Raw genomic sequence first — 19,117 nt, 5'->3', positions numbered from 1 at the left:
TTGGGGCCCGCAGCCGCCGTCGCGTCCTCGGTGTGGCGTGGGGTTCTCAGCCGGCCTCGGGGTGGCGGCCTGCGGGCCAGGCTCCCAGAGCCGCCACGGGGCGCGCTGTGGTGCGCTAGGCGCAGGCTTCCCCCAGCAGGTGGCACCGGGATCCCAGGCGGCGCTGCTGCCGCCGCCGCCGCCGCTTCGTCAGTGCCACACGCGAGCCATTGATTTGCTTCCCTCTTTTGCCTGCCTTTCGCCCCCCCCCCGCCAACCTCCCGGCTTTCTCTCTGTACGCGCACCCGTGGCTAGGCTGAAGCCGGCAAGGCTTTCCCTCTTTCCTCCGTAACTAGGGGGAAGAGGGGAGGGGGACGGCAGCCCCCTTTTTCAAAGTTTGGAACTGAATGGGGGGAAGATTGGAGCTTAGGCGAGGGAAAGTCTGGAGCCAACTTGTCCCAGTTCCCTTCTCTTCTGTTTCTCTGCACTTGGAACTGAAATCGCCCAGTTCCAGTTTTATTTTTTGCTGATTAAAGAGACGGACCTTGGTCTTCCTTGCTTGGGTGGCTGCTGTACCCAGCCCTCTTCTCACTCACTCGCTCGCCCCATTTGATTTCTCCTTCCTTTCTTCCTCCTTCCTCCCTCTTGCTCACACCATGGAGTTTACTGAGAGGAAGAGAAGCAGGAAATCCCAAAGCTTTAAACTGATAAATCAAGGTAAGGGGAGGGGGGTTGTTTACGCGATATTTGTTTTTGTTTCTGGGTAGAAAAAGAGTTTTATGTCTAGGTAGTTGGGTTATTTCAAGAGAGGAAGAACAGGATGTTATGAAATGTCTGTCCTTCCCTTCTGTCCACCTCTTTTTATGCTTCCTGCTGTCTCTCTTTATTATTTAAAATATCTAATTGTCTTCACAGTGGAAGCGGTGGGCTTGTCTCCATTTTTAATATAATAGGCACTTTTTTCGCATTCACATGACCTATAAAAAAATTTAAAGTTAGATTGTGTTTTCTTGGTAACAGCAATTTTTTTAAAAAGCCTGATCAGGAAATTAGCAAAACAATAATACTGTACTTAGAAAGAGATGAGCATTTTTAAAAAAAGTATTGAATTCCTATGGCCATCCGTTGTCAGTTTTTTCTTCCCTTCCTTTATGAATCGATTGTGTACAGATAGCATTTTAACGAAGAGCTTCGTAGACGTTGCCGTAAGCACACACAACCACAACGCAGCTAATTAATTGTACATGAGCAAAGAGGAATTGTTGGCATGCAACTTGTTCTTTCACTGTGTGTGAGTGAGCTCCTCAGAAAAGGAATGCAGATTTTTAAGCAGAATAATTTACGTTAAACGTTTTTAGATTCACACTAACAGGTTCGGCTGAGGTATATATAGTTCCTTGGTGTTGTATAACAGGTGTTCTACTTGGGAAATTGTTACTGTATTTAATTTCACCTTAAAATGTGTCTGGGTAAGATATTTCAGATTGAGTAGACATATTTCTGTAAGCTACATATGTGTCTTGCATGCTAAGTTTAAGGTAATATTTTTAGTATAATGGCATTAATATAAGGCATTCTATTAAATAATTGGGACACACCCCTTTAACTTGTCATTCTAGGAAGATTGGATGCAAGATTTCTGAGATCAGCATGAAGGAATATTACTAGGAGAAACAATAACCAACCTAAATGTTAGTTTTCGGCTGAATCCATGGCAGCACATGTCTGTTTATTTTTTAACTCCTAAGGTTATGTTTGCCATGTGATAGCTGTGTTGTTGGACAGTAGCAAGTTAGGGCTGAAGTTGGAAATTGTCACACAGCAAAAATGTGACTGATTTGTTTCAGAATGATTTGCCTTCTGAAACAAAGTTACAAATATATAGGTAGGTTTTAGGATCCCATGTAGGATGTATGCTAGTACATACTGTACATGGTTTTTCAGACAGGCTTTTCCTCCAGTCAATTAAACTGTTTTTACTTTTTCTTTACTTTTTCTTTCATCTTTCCATCTTGGCAAGGTTTTTGTATAATTTTTATATAATTGTTAATTTTTTTGATATTTTAATGTTTTAAGATACTGTTTGTTGTGTTTTTATGTATGTAAGCCGCCCCGAGTAGACCTGGTCTAGAGGGGCGGGGTATAAATCGAATTAAAGTAAAATAAAGTAAAAGATAAGGTTTCATCAGATAGGTTTTCAGTAATAAAAAGGAAATACTGTACAAGCTATGCTCAGCAATCTTGGCTCTAATTCTTCTGCAAACTGTTCTGAGCTCCTGTTTACCTGGGAACTTTACCTTTTGGATGTTATGTTTTAGAAGACCAGAGACAAAGCACTTACTCAAATTATAGTCTGAAAAGTGTGTGGTTGATCACACACTTTTGTGGTGTTATTTTTATTTTATTTGAGTAAAAAATTGTTGCCACTAAAGTTATGTATTAATAGGTGTCACCCTACTGACAGGCCTGTTTCCTCTGCTTGAATCACGACTGTGGTATCATTGGCCATTCTGCTTCCTATCATGGAACCAGTATGCACTTCCCAGACCTGGATTACAAAATTTAATAAGAGAACATGAGGCAGTAATTTATTTATGATGGACTCATATGTTTGCTATACACAGCTAAAGCTTTGAGTGTACAAGTCATGATACTCAACATTTCACATTTGTTAAGGACTTTCTTTATTAAAATAAATAAACTACATTTTGATTTGGTAGTATGGATAGGAGGCCAGCTTGGGTTGGCTGTTTGGGAATGTAGGTCTCTCTTTTATGAATTCTCTGACAGGTGATCACTGCTCCTGACATCTTAGATTAAATTATATAGCAAAGATTCTTCAGGACAGTAGAATCGCAAGTCAGAAGCAACAGGAAAAATAGTTTGTCTCCCAATAGAACGTCAAGTTGGAAGTACAAGGGAAAAAATCATAAACGGTTGCCACATCAAAATAACAATATATGGTGCCTCCATGTCACTAATGTACAGTGGCTATACCCTGACATCTGAGCGTTCAGCCTGGAGGCAGGTGTTGCATCATGGCCTCTCCCAATTTGAAGAGACCATTGTCCAGCAGGTCGAGGCAAAGAGGAAGTCACAAAAGCAGCAAAACCAGGGAGCTGGACAGGGGACAGACTGGATTTGTCTTCAGTGTGGAAGGGATTCTCACTCTCAAATCAGCCTCCTCAGCCACACTAGATGCTGTTCCAAATCCTCCATACAGAGCACGTGTCTTTCAAGACTGAAGGATGCCTAACTAAAACAATGTACAAAGAAGGACTTTGCTGTGAAGCTTCCCACAAATGACTGTGTGTTGAGTTTTGTTTTTTGTCATTGTCTGTTTGTCTCATTAATTGAGTCATAGCTCTCACACCCATAATGTCTTCTGTTGCACTTGCAGCATTATATCTGTTGAACCTCAAACTTTAAGCTCAAGGGATGGAGTATGCTAAACTATTTGTTACATTCTCAAGCTTTGAAGGGTTAACGTTCCTGTTCAAAATTACAGTGGGGTCTTGACTTGAGAACTTAATCCGTATTGGAAGGCAGTTCTCAAGTCAAAAAGTTCTCAGGTCAAATCTGCATTTCCCATAGGAATGCACTGAGAACCATTTGATCTGTATCTGCTCTTTTCCATCCATAGAAACTAATGGGAAGCTGCTATTCTGCCTTCGACCACTAGAGGGAGATATTTTGTTTCTTTTTTTCTTAGGTCAAGAAAGGTTCAGGGAAGGCAGGGAAAATACAGTCCAGGCAGTACCAGGCAGTCTGAAGACTGTCTCCCAATCCACTCTCTAAACGCTGGGAGGAGTGAGGAAGCAGACAGATACCCTTTTCACTGGCCAACAGTTAAGTGAAAGTTCACATTTTGCACTTTCCCTGCCTCCCACGTGGGTTTTTTTCAGTTCTTAACTCAAATCTAAGTATGTAAGTCAAGTCAATATTTTCCTATGAGAGTGGTTCTTAAGTCAAAATGTTCTTAACTCAAGCCATTCTTAAGTCAAGACCCCACTGGTATCCAGGAAGGAGATCATTTTTTTTCAGACTTGTTCAAGCATGCTTAAGCTTGTAGTTTGTGAAGAGGAAAGGAGTTCCACAGATGAAAATGTCTTTTGGATGCCCTTAAATTGTAGGTAAAGTAGCTAATGTGATGTTTTTACAGTGGTACCTCGACTTAAGAACTTAATCCATATTGGGACTGCATTCTTAAGTCGAAACGTTCTTAAGTCAAAGCACCATTTCCCATAGGAATGCATTGAAAACCATTTAATCTGTACCTGCTGTTTTTCATTCTTAAATCGAGGCACTGTTCTTAAGTCAAAGCATTAGTTCCCATAGGAACTAATGCAAAGCTGGTTACTCCGTATCTACCACTAGAGGGTGAATTTTTTTATTTTTTCTTCTTTTGACCTAAGGTGAACTTAGGTCAGAAAAAGGGCAGGAAAGGTGTGGGTTTTTTCTCCTTTTTTTGGTTCTTAAGTCGAGGCTCTGTTCTCAAGTCAAAGCAACTTTTTGCGAACAGAGCCGTTCTTAATTCGAATCGTTCTTATGTAGGGATGTTCTCAAGTTGAGGTACCACTGTATCTGATTTGGGAAATTGTGGCGCCTAAGGTGTTTTAGGAATTAACATTATACAGAAGGCTCAAACTACTATATTTTACATGATACATAAACACAGGAGTTTGGCAGCAAGAAAAGTTTTGCAAAAATGTTAGGTATATTGGATGAAATTACAATGTTTATAGTTGTCGAAACAATATGTCTCAGTTGCAACACACAATGTACTGTATATGTATGGGTTACAAACTTTGCTAGTTTTAAGGGAAATCATGAATAATTATGTGCTGTCAAGTCAATTCTGATTTATGGTGACCCTTTTCAGGGCTTTCTATGTAGAGTAATGAGAAGCAGGTTACCATTCCCTTCTCCTGGATGCACTTCTGGGACTATGCAGCTTGCCTAAGGCTGCACAGCCTGGCTCTTCTGGGATGCACAGTGGAGAATTGAAGTCCCAACCTCTGGCTTCGCAACCAGATACCTAACTCACTGAGCTATCCATCTAGCTTTCAGAGGAAATTTGTTGTTGTTACATGCATTCAAGTCACCTCTGACTTATGGCAGCCCTGTGAACGAGTGCTCTTCAAAATGTCCTGTCTTCAACAGCCCTGCTCAGAGCTTGCAAATTTAAGCTTAAACTCATATTTGGGCTTTCTCTTTCTTGCTGCCTTCAAAATTTCCCAGCATTATTGTCTTTTCCACAGAATCTTGCCATCCCATGATGTACCCAAAATAGGACAACCCAATTTTTGTCATTTTTGCCATCAGAGAAGCTTCAGGCTTGATTTGATCTAGGACTCACTTGTTTGTCTTTCTGGCACTCCAGGATATCCATAAATCTCTTATCTAGCACCAAATTAATCATTTTTCATCTTATCAGCTTTCTTTTCTAGGTTTCTGTATATAGTAATCAGGAATACAGTAGTGTGAATGATCTAGGTCTTGGTGTCCAGTGATCAGAGGAAATAGTAAATGCTAAATATGCCCCTTTGAAATAAATGGATTATGTACAGTCATGTTGTGCTTTTGGTGGACTGTGTATAGTGTCTTCTCTGGAATATTCAGTGGGAGAGACTAATGGGGGTAGAAACTCCAGATACACAGAACCGGGTCCTGAATTCAGTAATTAAATTTAATGTAGAAATATTAATTTATTTAACACTTTGAAATACAAAAAAAATTCTGCTGCAATACTGTGAAAGTTTGTGACCTGTACAGTAGTTAACTTTCATAGTTTTTAATGCAGGCATGTTTCCCAGCCAATGAAATACTACATTTTGAATATTATATTTGTCTCATGAGTTGTTTCATAGATCACTTTTTTTCATACTAGAACTTCATTGCATAACAGCATTTAGATTTGGCAATATACTCTGTCTTGGGAAAAGTTAGAAACTATGAACATTTATTTATTTATTTGGACTTAGTGCAATTTACTTAGATCTTTGAATTTCTGCTCCCCATGAAAATGTCTGAATGGGCTCCATGCTCTTGCATAGTTGGACATTTCAAATTTAACAAGTAGAAGTTCTGGCTGTACTGTAGAGTACCTCTGTCTTTCAGTTTTAAAGCTAGTTCCCAACTTTTCGTAACACTTTAATGTGACAAAGAAATTAAGCCACAGAGAGGCTGTGTTGCTGGATGGGACTGGGGACAGGTTTGTTTTCTGTGGCTGAATTTACCAGCAGTAGAAAACAGGTTTAGTGCACATCACAGTTAAGTCTGTGAGTGCACATGCTGATGTCCTGTATAAATAAAATGACTCCCAGGTGCTCATATAGCCATAGAGAGAAGTGTTGTTGAATTCCGAGACACTGAATTATATAAGCAAAACCAGACAGCTATTTGTTTCATTTCTACTCCAGCCTTTTCAGGGGTATTCGACCTTATTGACTCAGCCATGAATCACAGTGATCCTCCTGGGGGCAGGGGTACAATTTTTCTTATCCTTTGGTGTCTGTGCAGGTCAACACACCTCTAGGCATATGCCCGTTATCATGATTGACATATTGATAGAAATAATGAGTGATAAGAAGATTCAGACTGGAAGCAGAAGGGAAAATAAATAAATACATACATACGTATGTACATGTTATTTCTGGGCATAACATTTTCCTGAGCATGCAATCCCATGTAGTCTTACCTAGATGTAAGACCTACTGAATGCAGTAAACAGACTTATGCCTGAGCTGTAAAAGTTATTAAGGCTATTGTTCTTTGCCCGTTGACTTTGAATTCATTGCCTTTTTAAGGCCATGGGGCTAACTTATGGTGCCAATAAATATATCCATAAATAGTTTAAAATATTTTTTAAATCTTGAAACTTAATACGATCCGGATGTCATGGATTGTTTTTCTTGGCTTCTTATCAAAATCTTTAACAAAAACCCCGTTATGGCAAACCACTATTGTTTCCTCTATTTTGCACCTCAGAGAGCAAGAGTAAGATGTAGTGACCTATCTAAAGGCTCCAGGTGAGTTAATTGCTGAAGTAATATTTAAATTCCTTACTTATGCTATAGTCTCGTTTTTACCTGTGGCATCATTCTGCTCTGCTAGATTACTTCTGTCCCAGCCATTTTTTGCTAGTTTGCCACAATCTTCTCCTGAACAAATTTGCTTGCAGTTTTTGTCATAGTTTAGAGCATTGTACTGTATATTTTTCTGTCATCAGAATTGCACACTAATGAGAACAGAGATTGAATGAATGCATGTTCTTTTTTCCCTGAGGATGTTTTTGTAAAGTATACTTACAAATTAAGTGTAATGTGGCAGTATGTATTTATGTACCATCCTCATAGCATACAGTTGCAAACTGACATATTTATAGTAATTTCTAATGTTGATGTGACTTGTTGCTTCTAAAGCACCTTTTCTTGATGCTTCCATCACAGAAAATGGCCTTTCAGAAGCAAGATGTTGAACCCATCTTTCAATCCAATAGTAGTTTTTAAAGTATTAGATGATTTTTCCAAGGGGCTTCCAAGGGTTGGCCTATAATTGTTTATCACACTTAGGCTAGACAACTATTTTTAAAATGTAATGTTCTACATGTTAGTACCTTACTCTTTGTATCTGAGATTGTTAGAAGACCAACATCTCTATTGAATGAATTCCGTCTATTCTCCTCATTGTATGCCTCAGAGAGCTCCAAGCATTTTGTCAGTTCATGCAAACCAATTTCCTTTTGATTCTTTAGCCACTGAGTTGAGGAGAAGCCATCTCTTTTTAGTTTTGCTGTTGAAGAGTTCTGGTGCAACAAACCTTAAAAACCAGAATGTAGATGTAAATTAGGCAAGGAGATCCTGCCATCTTTATCACTAATCAGTTCTTTATGGAGATGGAGTGATTTTACAAGGCAAATTCAATTACCTCTGGGCTTTTCTGATAACAGGGATTAAGCAAATATGATACGATTCCTCTAATATAGTCACATAGTGGATGAAAATTCTCAATGAAATAGGACATTTTTTAAGTTCTTTTAAACTACCTCTGGTCTCCGCTATCTGGGCATCTCGTGTGTGAAAACTGGCTAAATGTTCCTTATTTTACTTCTTAGTGTAAAATTTGATATTCATTTGTACCTTCATAAGATGTAATAGATGTTGCATGCAATACAGCCCATTAGTCCTTAAGGTTCTCTATTATTTTATTCTGTCAATTATAGACCTTACCAGTAGTAAGGTCTGTAACAAAATCTAAGAATATAGGGCCCCCCATAAATGCCTGTGATAGTTTTCTTTCTTTAGTGTCTGCAAGTAAGCAGGTTTATTGTTATTTATTCAGTAAGTAGTTCTGATGAAAAGGAAGCCTGTATATTCATTGTCTGTGTTCAGTTTTATCTGAAACTGCTATTAATTTCCATTCATAGAGCCTGATCTGTTCCCATTAGAATTCATTGGCATCCTTCCCAGATAAAAGGCCAAAGAGCTGAAAGGTTATTCCTTGTGTTTCCCACTAATTTTATTGTGAGGGAAGGCTTGCAAATCTCTATTGATCTGTTAAGGATGGCAGACCTGTCATTTCAATCCAAAATTCACATGCATTTTGTAAGACAAGAACCCAGATAAGACATCTGGCCTGTTAATTTAGTGTGAAAATGAACATCACAACTGAGGGCAGGCATAGCTGTTTTCTAAAATATGTAAAATATTTTGGTTAAGTGTTTTTAGCATAAGCAGAGGGCTTTGTCTATTTCTAGGCACAACTGACATAGAACATGTTTTCTTTGACTGATCTGGTGTGCATGGTATAAAACGGCAGATATACTGCTGAGCTGTGAGTTAAAATTGCAGCAACATAATCAGTGTTCATTTTTTTCAGATCACTTGATTTCTAATTTGTTTACTTTTTTTTAATTCCAGATTATCATCATGAGGCTTACAAGATATCTGACTATAGTAATGATGTTAACGGAGAGGCCAAAGAAGCACAACCATTTTATTTAGGTACGTTCTCATTTTGATTGATTTCTAAATGCCACATCTGTAGTGGAGAGGGAGTGTGCATGTGAGAATTATAGCATGCACATAGAATGCACCTGCCATTGTTTGATAGGATGTTCCTTCCAAAGGTCTCTCTGTTTTGCAGATTGCCAGCATATCTTTTATTAACACTTGCTAAAAATGTTGTAATTTGAGACATAAATGTTTATTAGTGTCTACACACTGCACTAATTATCACTCACCCAGAGAACCAAATGCTGACTTTGCAATTTTGCTGCTCTGTGCTCAGCCAATTTACATAGCATATTTGTTGGCATGCTTCACTGGCAGTAGTTTGTGTAATTGGAGTATTACATCTTTGACATCTGGATAACAGAAATTCAATTTCCAGGAAGCCACTATTTGTTTCATTTTGCTTTGACCATGGGTGGGATTAATGTGTTGTCTTAATATAATGTCCCTTCACCTCTGCAGGCATGCCACTTATCTTAACCACAGCAAAATTAAATTAAATCAGCTGTCTAAAATGTGCAAGGAGAATACTGAAACATTTGTCTGCCTAAAAGAAACTTAATGTGACTTTATCAGTGAATTGCTCATTACTCTCATGATTGCTCGTACAACAATTCTATTCCTTCATATTTCACTTCTTGTACCTGTCTCATACTTTCAATACTGCAGAAAAATGCCAAGCTACTCTTTGTATTTTTTGTCTGGTAAAAAAATATTTACTGTTTGATTTCATGGATTTTAAACAGCTCCCAATAAAGCACAGGTTCTCCTGTGTATAAGGACCAGACATTGCTGAGTTCAGCTGGAATCAAAGATATGATGTATTGTGTAGCCCAGTTCTTGCAGAATTCAAGGCATTCAGCTGGGCAGCTCACATGGTGGAACATCAGCATGCCCACACTGGCAACTACAGATATTGCAGCCCTACCTACACGCCAGAAGTACATGAAGAACTACAAATGTAGGCTGAGCTCACCCAAGGACAAAAAGCTGCTTGTCAGAAAATCCCAGAAGTAGGAGACTCATGGGTGGAAAGTGGGACTTCCTCTTTCTGCTCAGTTGGCCTTAACAGAACTGAAAGAGAGTAGAAGTGGACAGAACCCTTAAAAATGTGTTCCCAATAAAGAACAGTTTCTTGAGTCTTATACAGTTCTGTCCATTCCGATTGGCATGTCACAGCAATGCCAATTTCAGATTCAGACCATGGCAACCCTAGCCAGTGTAATGGTATCCCATCAAACCTTGCTCTGGCCAAGATACAGCTTGGCTCAGAGAGCTGTTGTGCTGTACTGGAACTCCTTGTTTGCATTCAGGCTATGGACTGACTGACTCGTACTGTGATTTGTGTGTCTGCTTATTGGGGATGGGGAAGAGGTCCTCTGCTCTTTGATGAGAATGGTCTTCAAAAGGGGATCAGAAATGAATAGGAAGGTGGTCTGTATAAAATGTAGTCTGTAAGGATGCAGAGAGCAGAACTGTATTGGTGAGAGAACTGCCATTTTCCAGGGGAAATAACTACAGTATACACTCTGGATTTGAAAGTAGATGTGACAACACTATTCATTTGTATGGAGTGGCTGCTATTCTTAGAACACATTGATCGCACATGTACACCCCAGTATCAAGCTGTGCAGTAATCTTGCATATCCATTGCATTTCATGATCTTTGTTGGTACTGGTACAATGTCTGGGTTGTATTGTATATCATTACTGTACTAAAGGGTCTATACTGTGAAAGCAGTGGATGCTGAGATTTAAAAGAAAAATTATGGAAGTGTATAAGGCGCATGTAAGAATAGTACAGGTATGTAGAATCACAGAAGTCTACAGAAGTTGTGCTCATTCTTTCCTTGGAGATGTTTTCACATTTTAGCGATTTCCTTTCAAATTGCACATAGTTGGTCAGTTTGGGCTTTGTTGATAACATAAGAACATAAGAAGAGCCCTGCAGGATCGGACCAAGGGCCCATCTAGTCCAGCTTCCTGTATTTCACAGTGGGCCCACCAGATGCCTCGGGGAGCATTTAAGTCAATACAAACTACAGTGGACCCTCGACTTACAAACTTTTCGAGCTAAAGATTTCTCTGGTCGGAAAATTTAGGTTCACCTTGCAGCCGGAGAATCGACCTACAGACCAGAAAAAAACCTAAATGGAACAAAAATGGAACAAAAATGGCCGGTTACGGGATTAATCGGTTTTCAATGCATTGTAGGTCAATGGAGCCTCGACCTACAGACTTTTCGACCTGCAATACGAATTAATTCCGTAAGTAGAGGGTCCACTGTAGCAACTATATGAAAATCTTAAAGATGTCTTATTTTCATTTTTCATAGCTTGAGGAAGTTACAGTATATTTGTTCTCAAGAAAAATTTCTACACTATATTCCATAATTATATATTTTTAAATATTGATGTTGCAGTAGGACATGCATTTATTTTTCTTTGTTTTGTGGAACAAGAATTTCTGTTCCACTGACATGAGGCTGCAGAGCTCCCGTTGTGAGTTTCAGCCATTGCCTCCCCTCAACCCTGGACTATACTCTGGAGTTCGTAAGAGTCATGATGCTTATGATTCCCTACCTTTTGTGGAATGCATTACTTTTCCTCCCCACAGCCTATTGTAAACGATTTTTACAATGGTTTTTAGTTTGAAATTCAAATTCTGCTTTTGAAAGGTTAATGTGGAAAACTAATTATGCCATCCTAGTAACCAAATGTACGATGAGACATTTATCTGTGTAATTAACGGTGAAGAATTTTATAGTTTCATAAAACTGAATGCTGCACTGCAAGCAGTCTTCCACATACATTTATTTTGAAGAGGTGCTGAAAGGAGAGATGTTTATGGCTGATATAAAGTAGTACTGAAATATGCAATAGTACAGGTGTCTTCTGTTTTTTACAACACTTTTGTTTTGACAAATTAGACTTTGACAGACCAACAACTTTGTTTTGTCAGGGGAAAATGTGTGAAATAACCTTGTAGCATATAAGAGTGATAGTCACAGCATACATAATCTTCTATGTGTCTACTCAGAAGTAAGGATTATGTTCACTGGTGCCTATTTCTAGCTAAGAAAGTATAGATAGGAATGCAGTCTCAAAGTACCTTGTCCCTAAAACACAATTTTTTATAAAATAAGGAAAAATAGGTTGTAGTCCATTAAGTGTACTCCTACTTTTATCTTTTTTACAAGATAGCAAAATTTCAGTGAATTGAATTGATAAGCTGAATTAATGTTGACACTGGAGTATGTTTTCATTGACTGTTTTGTAATAGCATATAAACTGTTCGGTTTCATACAATATTGTTGGTAGTGCTAACTTGCAGAGATTTCCAAATTCAGATGATAATCTTATCCTTAGCTGTAGTTCACTTCAAATTAAGGGAGATATAAAAGCATAAAAACAGAAAAAGTAAAGAAATTAAATAAATGATCCAAGTGTATATGCTGTTGTTAAGGAGGGAAGCTCATGAATACAGTACTGTAATTCAAGAAGATCACAACTCACATAACTCCACTTGGTCAAAACTAAACAGAGATATTAGTATGTGTAACCAACAACAACCTTAGAAGTGGAAATATAAGTGGAAAATGACAGAAGTATTATAGATAAGATAAAAGTGAAAGCGACAAAAATGGAAAAATTAAAGAGGACATCAAAAATTGGAAATTACACAAGGACATTTGAAACAAAATTAGAGAAACCAAAGAAAGATGGTGATCAAAGCACTGTACAGAAGTAGAGAAACCTAAGGAAGATTCATAATGTCTTTAATATGCATGAAAAATCAAGGAAGTTGCAGGTGTAAAAATAGCAATGCCGGCCACTAACAGAATGTAACAATATTTTGATTTTTGAATTCAAGGGTGAAATTGTGATATCCAATGAGTACAATAAAGAATTTCTTGTAAATAACAGACTAGCAAGAAAAATTTTACTCAAGATTGGTGTGCTGAACCTGAAATACAGAAATCCAAAATGTGACATGACTAATTTTAAAAAAGGCAAAGCTCATAGGTTCAGTGATAGGCCTGCAGAAGTATTAAAGCTGGTAGTGGACAATGACTTTGATGTTTTATTGAATATTTTGAATCAAATTCGCATAACAGGAGACATTCTGAAATTTGGCAGATATCAAACTTTATTGCAAGAAGGAGCAATAAAGTTCCTGTTGTTGAGCAAACAGGAATTTGGGCAATTCTATGAGCTTCTGCAGTATCAGAGCTTTATACTGTTTCAATTAGCCCTGCTGGGGCTTCCCTTAAATATAAACAATGCTTGTAACAACCAGGGAATAGAAGATACCTGTAAACTTATAGTGATCTCTGGCTAAGCAAAACCACTCAGCCATTTATTTATTTATTTATTTATTTATTTATTTATTTGTTTGTTTGTTTGTTTGTTTATTGCCCATCTGGCAACCCAGGCCACTCTGGGCAGTTTACATGGCATAATACAACAGACAATGCAATAACAAGACAAAGTATAAATTAATCAATACAAAATTAAATAAATTAAAACATCAGTGAACATTAACATAAAAAAGGAAAAGGAAAATGATGGCGGGTGGGGTTGAATAATAAGTTGAATCAAGATAGAGTAGAGTCCAGGAAGGCTTGTCTAAAAAGGATTGTTTTTAATAATTTATTGAAAGTTCCCAGTGAGGGCACCAGGCGAATTTCAGGTGAAAAAGCATTCCACAATTGCAGGGATACTGCCAATAAGGAACAGTTTCTAGTCACTGATTTCCAAGCCTCTCTCGGGGTCAGAACCCTCAACCGCCCAGCCTGGGAAGATCTTACTGGATGGGCCAATCTAATTTGGAGGAAGCGTTTTGTCAGATAACAAAGTCTCAAGCCATTTAGGGTTTTGTATATTAACACTATTACCTTGAAGCTGACACGGAAACGAACAGGTAGCCAATGCAGGGCAGCCAAGGTGGGGAAAATATGCTGATGTCTCCTCACCCCATTTAGCAATCTGGCGGCCGAGTTCTGGACCCACTGGAGTCTCCGTGATAGCCCCAAGGGCAGCTCCCTGTAGAGAGCATTGCAGTACTCTAATCTTGAGACTACGTACCAGTACATGGACCTTAGCTAGGTAAGATCTGAACGGTGATTCTTTTGGCCATAGAAAGCTGTCACTTACATCTTTAAGACTGCATGATCCTAGAATGCATATGCTTGTTATGGCCAGAAGAGAATCTGATTGTCATTTTTGGATACTAGTGCTACGTAGATTGATAATTATATATTTTTTTACTAGTTGGATTTTGATCTCACCACAGAAGAATTTGTGACTTTCCTCTTATTTTAATAGTAATTGTCTCGACAACTAAACGGTACACAATCAAATAACAATTAAACAAGAGTAAAAACTAAACATCCTGTCACCCCTTCTTGAAGGAGAACTTTAGAACTCTAGCACCTTTTATTGGCATGTTTGGTTGAAATTTTTAGCTTTACAAACTCCAGTTTAGTGTGAGGCAATGTTTGGGTCTAGTTAAAATCTCACTAATCCTCTTCGTTTTGGAGTACATTTTGACTACAGTACAAATCCAGGAAATTCATTTTCCGTTACTGTGTCCTATGAACACTATGAAGTGTTCTCTGAACAGTCTGTCTTACACTCTGTGCACTTGTCCCTTGCCTACTTTGCTGATAAGATCTAGTTAGGAGGTGGCAACGATGGCCCTCCCAATATTGTCAGACTAGAGCTCCTGTAACTATTCACCATTGGCTGTTTTGATCAGGCTTGATGGCAGTTGTAAACCAGAAGCAGTTAAATGGCCTGAACTGTTCATCCCTAGTCAGGTTTTTCCTTGAAACACATTCCAGGATCAGATGCATTTAATCAAAAACTAGTCTTACCCAATGTGGGGTAGTTAAGAAAAAGCAAAATGTTAACTCCACAATTGCCACTATCCGTTGTTCACTTAGATAAAAGGCATATATAGACACTGCAAGTTTTCAGAAGGTGCAAGAATGAGGAGCACAACTCGCAGCATCAGTAAATGATAGTAGAAATGAAAGGCTGGCAAAAAGAAAGAAAAATACAGCATCCACTGTTTGTTTCTAAGGGGGAGATGACATTTAAGTATCTCATTAGCTATAACAATCTGGTAGCTAGAACGTCCATATAATTCTGTACAAATGCCATTTCTTATCTTATACCTTGGTTAGTATTGTTTTGAACTTCCGTACCTGTATTCTGTAATCTCTTAGAGCAAGGGTTCCCAACCCTGGGTACCCAGATGTTTCTGAATTGCAACTCTCAGAAGTCTTAACTGCCAGCTGTGCTGACTGGGGTTTCTTGGAGTTGCAGTCCAAGAACACCCGGATTACCCAAAGTTGGGAACCACTGCCTCAAAGTGAGAGTTGGGTCTCACTGATGCATTCTGTTGCAGGTGGAGATGTGAGCTCGCTCTCCACTTTTTTTTTGCTAGCATGGCCTAGTCTGCACATATATTTGAATGCAGTGGTAGAATCTTGAAGTGATAGAACAGACTTCTACCTCACATTGTAAGCACAGCAGGCCCTTTTGGAAAGCTTCTCATATAAACAAAAATCCAGCATTGAAACTAGAACATTATTGAGAAGTGTTATCCCTTCCTACTGTAGTACACATTTCTAACTCAGGGGAGTGTTAGAAATGCTACTCTTCTATTTTTGTCTGAAATGGTAACATCCATTCTACTATGTTAGGCTTCTTCATTTTGTTGCATGGATGACTTGTGAAGGCAAAGAACAAATCCATTCTATTAATGTAATTAATAGTGCAAGTGCATGGTCAAATATTACAGGATTTGCTCCACTTATAAAATTGGAGAATTTGATTATTTTTTACTGACCATGTGATGCAAAGGGTGATTTGAATTGATCCTGTAATGAGGAAAGGGGCTACAGGAAATCATAAGGTGTGCTGGAAGAAAGACCAAATGGAAGCAAGCATGTGAATATTGTCCTCAACCACTGGAATTAGCCAGGATACATTTCAAAGGAGAAAGGTCTGTGGCTCTCCTGTTTATCTGAAGAAGGGTTCAAAGCAGGCGTGGATAGGTATGTTAAGTATCTGGAAAAGTTTCTTCCTGCCCAGAGGGTATGGCAATTGGTGCTAAAGGATTAATTCCCATTAAGGAGGTAATCCATTAGCCTGGAGACATTTTGAAGAATTAGCCAGGACAGCAAGTACTTGATGCATCTGTAAATCAGGCTTTGTTCTCTATAAAGAAGCAGAGAAGATGCAGGATGGGGATAACACAGCATTCTATAGTCAGGGGTCATCTCCATCTCCCCAGAACAGATTTGCCTATACAGTACATGAAACTTTGTTCAGGTAGCAATATGGGCTAGGAATAAGTAAGAATTAGATTAGGGAGAGGCTTTCTTGTTTTCCTGAGTGTTTACCTTCTTTGAAAAGACCCAAGATTGATTTTGCAACTTGTAATCAAAATTCTGTGTTGCCAAGAAGCTTTTGAATAACTTTCTCTTTTTGCTTTTTGTTAGTATTTTATCTGTTTTCATTCTTCCTTTTTTTTTCTTTTAAAGAAAATACGTAAAATCCTATGCAAGAATTTTTGCATACAGAGGAAATCTAGGTACAATCCTGTGACATTTAGATGAATTTTTCTAGAATGTATCCAGAAGTAATCTTTCAAGTTATTTTTAAGAAAACAGAAAGCTTTTTAAAAACTGTAATCATCATAGCAACTAACTACTTTGGGTAGCTGGACACTGGTCCTTGGAGTTGTAACTGTAATTAATTAGTTTTAGTTAGTCTTTCTGGCTGTCCAAGGTATTTACAAAGCTCTTCTCCAAAACCATATTTCAAGTGAATCACATTTTTTTCTATAAGTTTTTCCACTGCTTTTATTTCACATCCATACATACTAATAGGGAATACCATACTATGGATGATTTTGACCTTGATCTCCAATGACACATCCTTACACTTGAGGATCTTTTACACTTCCTTCATAGCTGAGCTTCTAAGTTTCATTCTTCTTCTGACTTCTAGGCTGCAGTCTCCATGTGGATTGATGTTTGAACTGAGGTATAGAAAATCTTTAAGAATGTTAAAGTTATGCAGTTCTTCTGTAGTAATGATTTGTCTTCTTAATAGCTACAACACAGCTTTGGGGCTTTCTTTCAATTTCATTAATAGTCATTTCAAGTCATTGTTATGTTCTACTAGTAATATGGTACCTTTTGCGTATCTTAAATTAATGATATTTCTTCTTCCAATTTTCACTCTGCCATCTGATTCTAATCCAGTTTAAGGCTGGGAAAGTTCAAAGGGATGCATGCTACTCTTCAAAAAATCTAGTTATAATATATTTAGGGGTTTAATGGTTAACATTAGCACTTTAAATGTGCTAGGAATGAACTGGTAACCAGTGTAACATCGACATAAAGTGTGATGCCAGTTTTGTTCCTGTCAGCATTTTACCAGCTATATTTTAAACCAGATGAACTTTTTGAAATTCCCTTACAGGCTGCCTCACACAAAGGATGTTACAGTAGTTCAGTTTTGATGTAACTAATGCAAGCTTTAAAGTGTCAACAGTTAAGTATGGCCCTTGGTCTTACTTATTTGTTTATTTATTTATTAAAACAAAATAAAATAAAAAATAAATGAATGAATAAAAAATACATTGGTCCAAGAGTATTTTTGTAGCCCACAACCCCATCAGATGTCTCTGTTTTCCCTCAACAACAACAAAAAATGACCTGCTGCTTCTGGAAGCCTGCAAGAAGCAGTGCTTCATGCTTCAAATAGGTTGGTCCCTCATCCCCGCAGTGTTTAATACCAAACATCACACACCAACTCTGTTCCTCCCCTCCCAAGTTTTTGAGAGTTTGTGCAAACTACTGAGAATTCCAGGAGCAGAAAACTGGTCCCCAGACTCAGTAGTTGCCCATCTCTGATTTAAGGGTAGTTTTTAATCTCCTCTACATAAGACCAAAGCTGGTAACACAAATTGATATTTCACTAACACTGCCTGATCATTCTATGGGAAACCACTGAACACTATACTTTTATTTTCTAAAAAGTGTTGTGTACATTTATTCAGATTAGGAGATCTCAAAAAAAGCACCCCCTGTTTATCTCAATTACATTTTAGCTCAGTTTTCTTTAAATCCTTTCTTTCCAATAAAATGTTCAAGACAGGTTTTCTCAAACTTGAGAGTTTGATAAAAGGTAAATCAGTAATAAGGAGGTAGGGAGTTCCAGAGCTTAGACAGAGGCACAGAAAAATTCTTCTTGTGAGATGTCCTTAGGTGTCATACTACTGCCTTCTTTGAAAAAGAACTCTGTATCTTCTTTCTTCTCAGACTCACTTAGATTAACCAGCAGTGGCAGACATGATCCACTAATAAAGAAGAACTCAGGTCAAGAGTGCAAGTAGTAGAGGCCAGACATCCGTGCAATCTAGCCATATATTCAGGCTGCACAAATTGAAAATTATCCATAACCTGACTAGATATTACACTGATTGCATTTTGTTTTGGCGTTATAGCATCCCGGTGAGAACAGTTACAAAGGATTCCCCCTCCCCACAAGATGTGTCTTGTCTTGTTTATTTTGTTTTGAACAAAATTTTCAGTTATCACAAAAGAACAATGCAACTAACTCAAATGTGCTAATACAACATTTCACTGTGTTGCTTGGCAGATTGCTGTGGAAATTCATGGGTATGGTGACAATAGTTTGTAACACAGCATGTGGAAACATTACCAGGAGGTGCAAATGTTTGTTGGAAGGGGCAAATGTGTCTGCTACCTGTAGAACTTTATTTCTGCCAACATCATTGAGTGATTTCCAAAATGTCCTGTCCTCAACAGCCCTGCTCAGCTTCTACAAGCTCAAACCTGTGACTTACTTGATGGAGTCAATTATTCTCATATTGTTTCTTCCTCTGTTCCTGCTGCCTTCAACTTTCCCCCGGCATTATTATCTTCTCTAGTGAATCCTGCCTTCTCATAATGTGTCCAAAGTAGGACAGCCTCAGCTTCAACCTTTTTGCCTTCAGAGGTAGTTCAGGCTTGATTTAATTTAGGATCTACTTGTTCATTTTTCTGGCAATCTTTTCGCAAATCTTTTCTCTAGCTCTAC

The 19,117-nt window shown here is 38.2% G+C and overlaps 1 protein-coding gene across 2 annotated transcripts in view; it reads left to right on the top strand.

Moving 5' to 3' along the window:
* Positions 1-27: 27 nt before the first annotated feature.
* The window catches only part of BEND7 (BEN domain containing 7), an 80,500-nt gene continuing 61,410 nt past the window's right edge, over positions 28-19,117 (top strand). For both annotated transcript variants that reach the window (XM_020809670.3, XM_020809669.3), the window contains exons 1-2: positions 28-696; positions 8,901-8,984. In XM_020809670.3, the coding sequence (XP_020665329.3) occupies positions 636-696; positions 8,901-8,984 (145 nt within the window). In that variant the 5' untranslated portion in view covers positions 28-635. The remainder of the gene's footprint in view (positions 697-8,900; positions 8,985-19,117) is intronic.

The sequence above is a fragment of the Pogona vitticeps genome, chromosome 5 (assembly GCF_051106095.1).
Source record: "Pogona vitticeps strain Pit_001003342236 chromosome 5, PviZW2.1, whole genome shotgun sequence".
In the NCBI taxonomy this organism is placed as follows: domain Eukaryota; kingdom Metazoa; phylum Chordata; class Lepidosauria; order Squamata; family Agamidae; genus Pogona; species Pogona vitticeps.
Note: the sequence above shows the minus strand (reverse complement) of the source record. Positions and strands in the feature narration are given on the sequence as shown.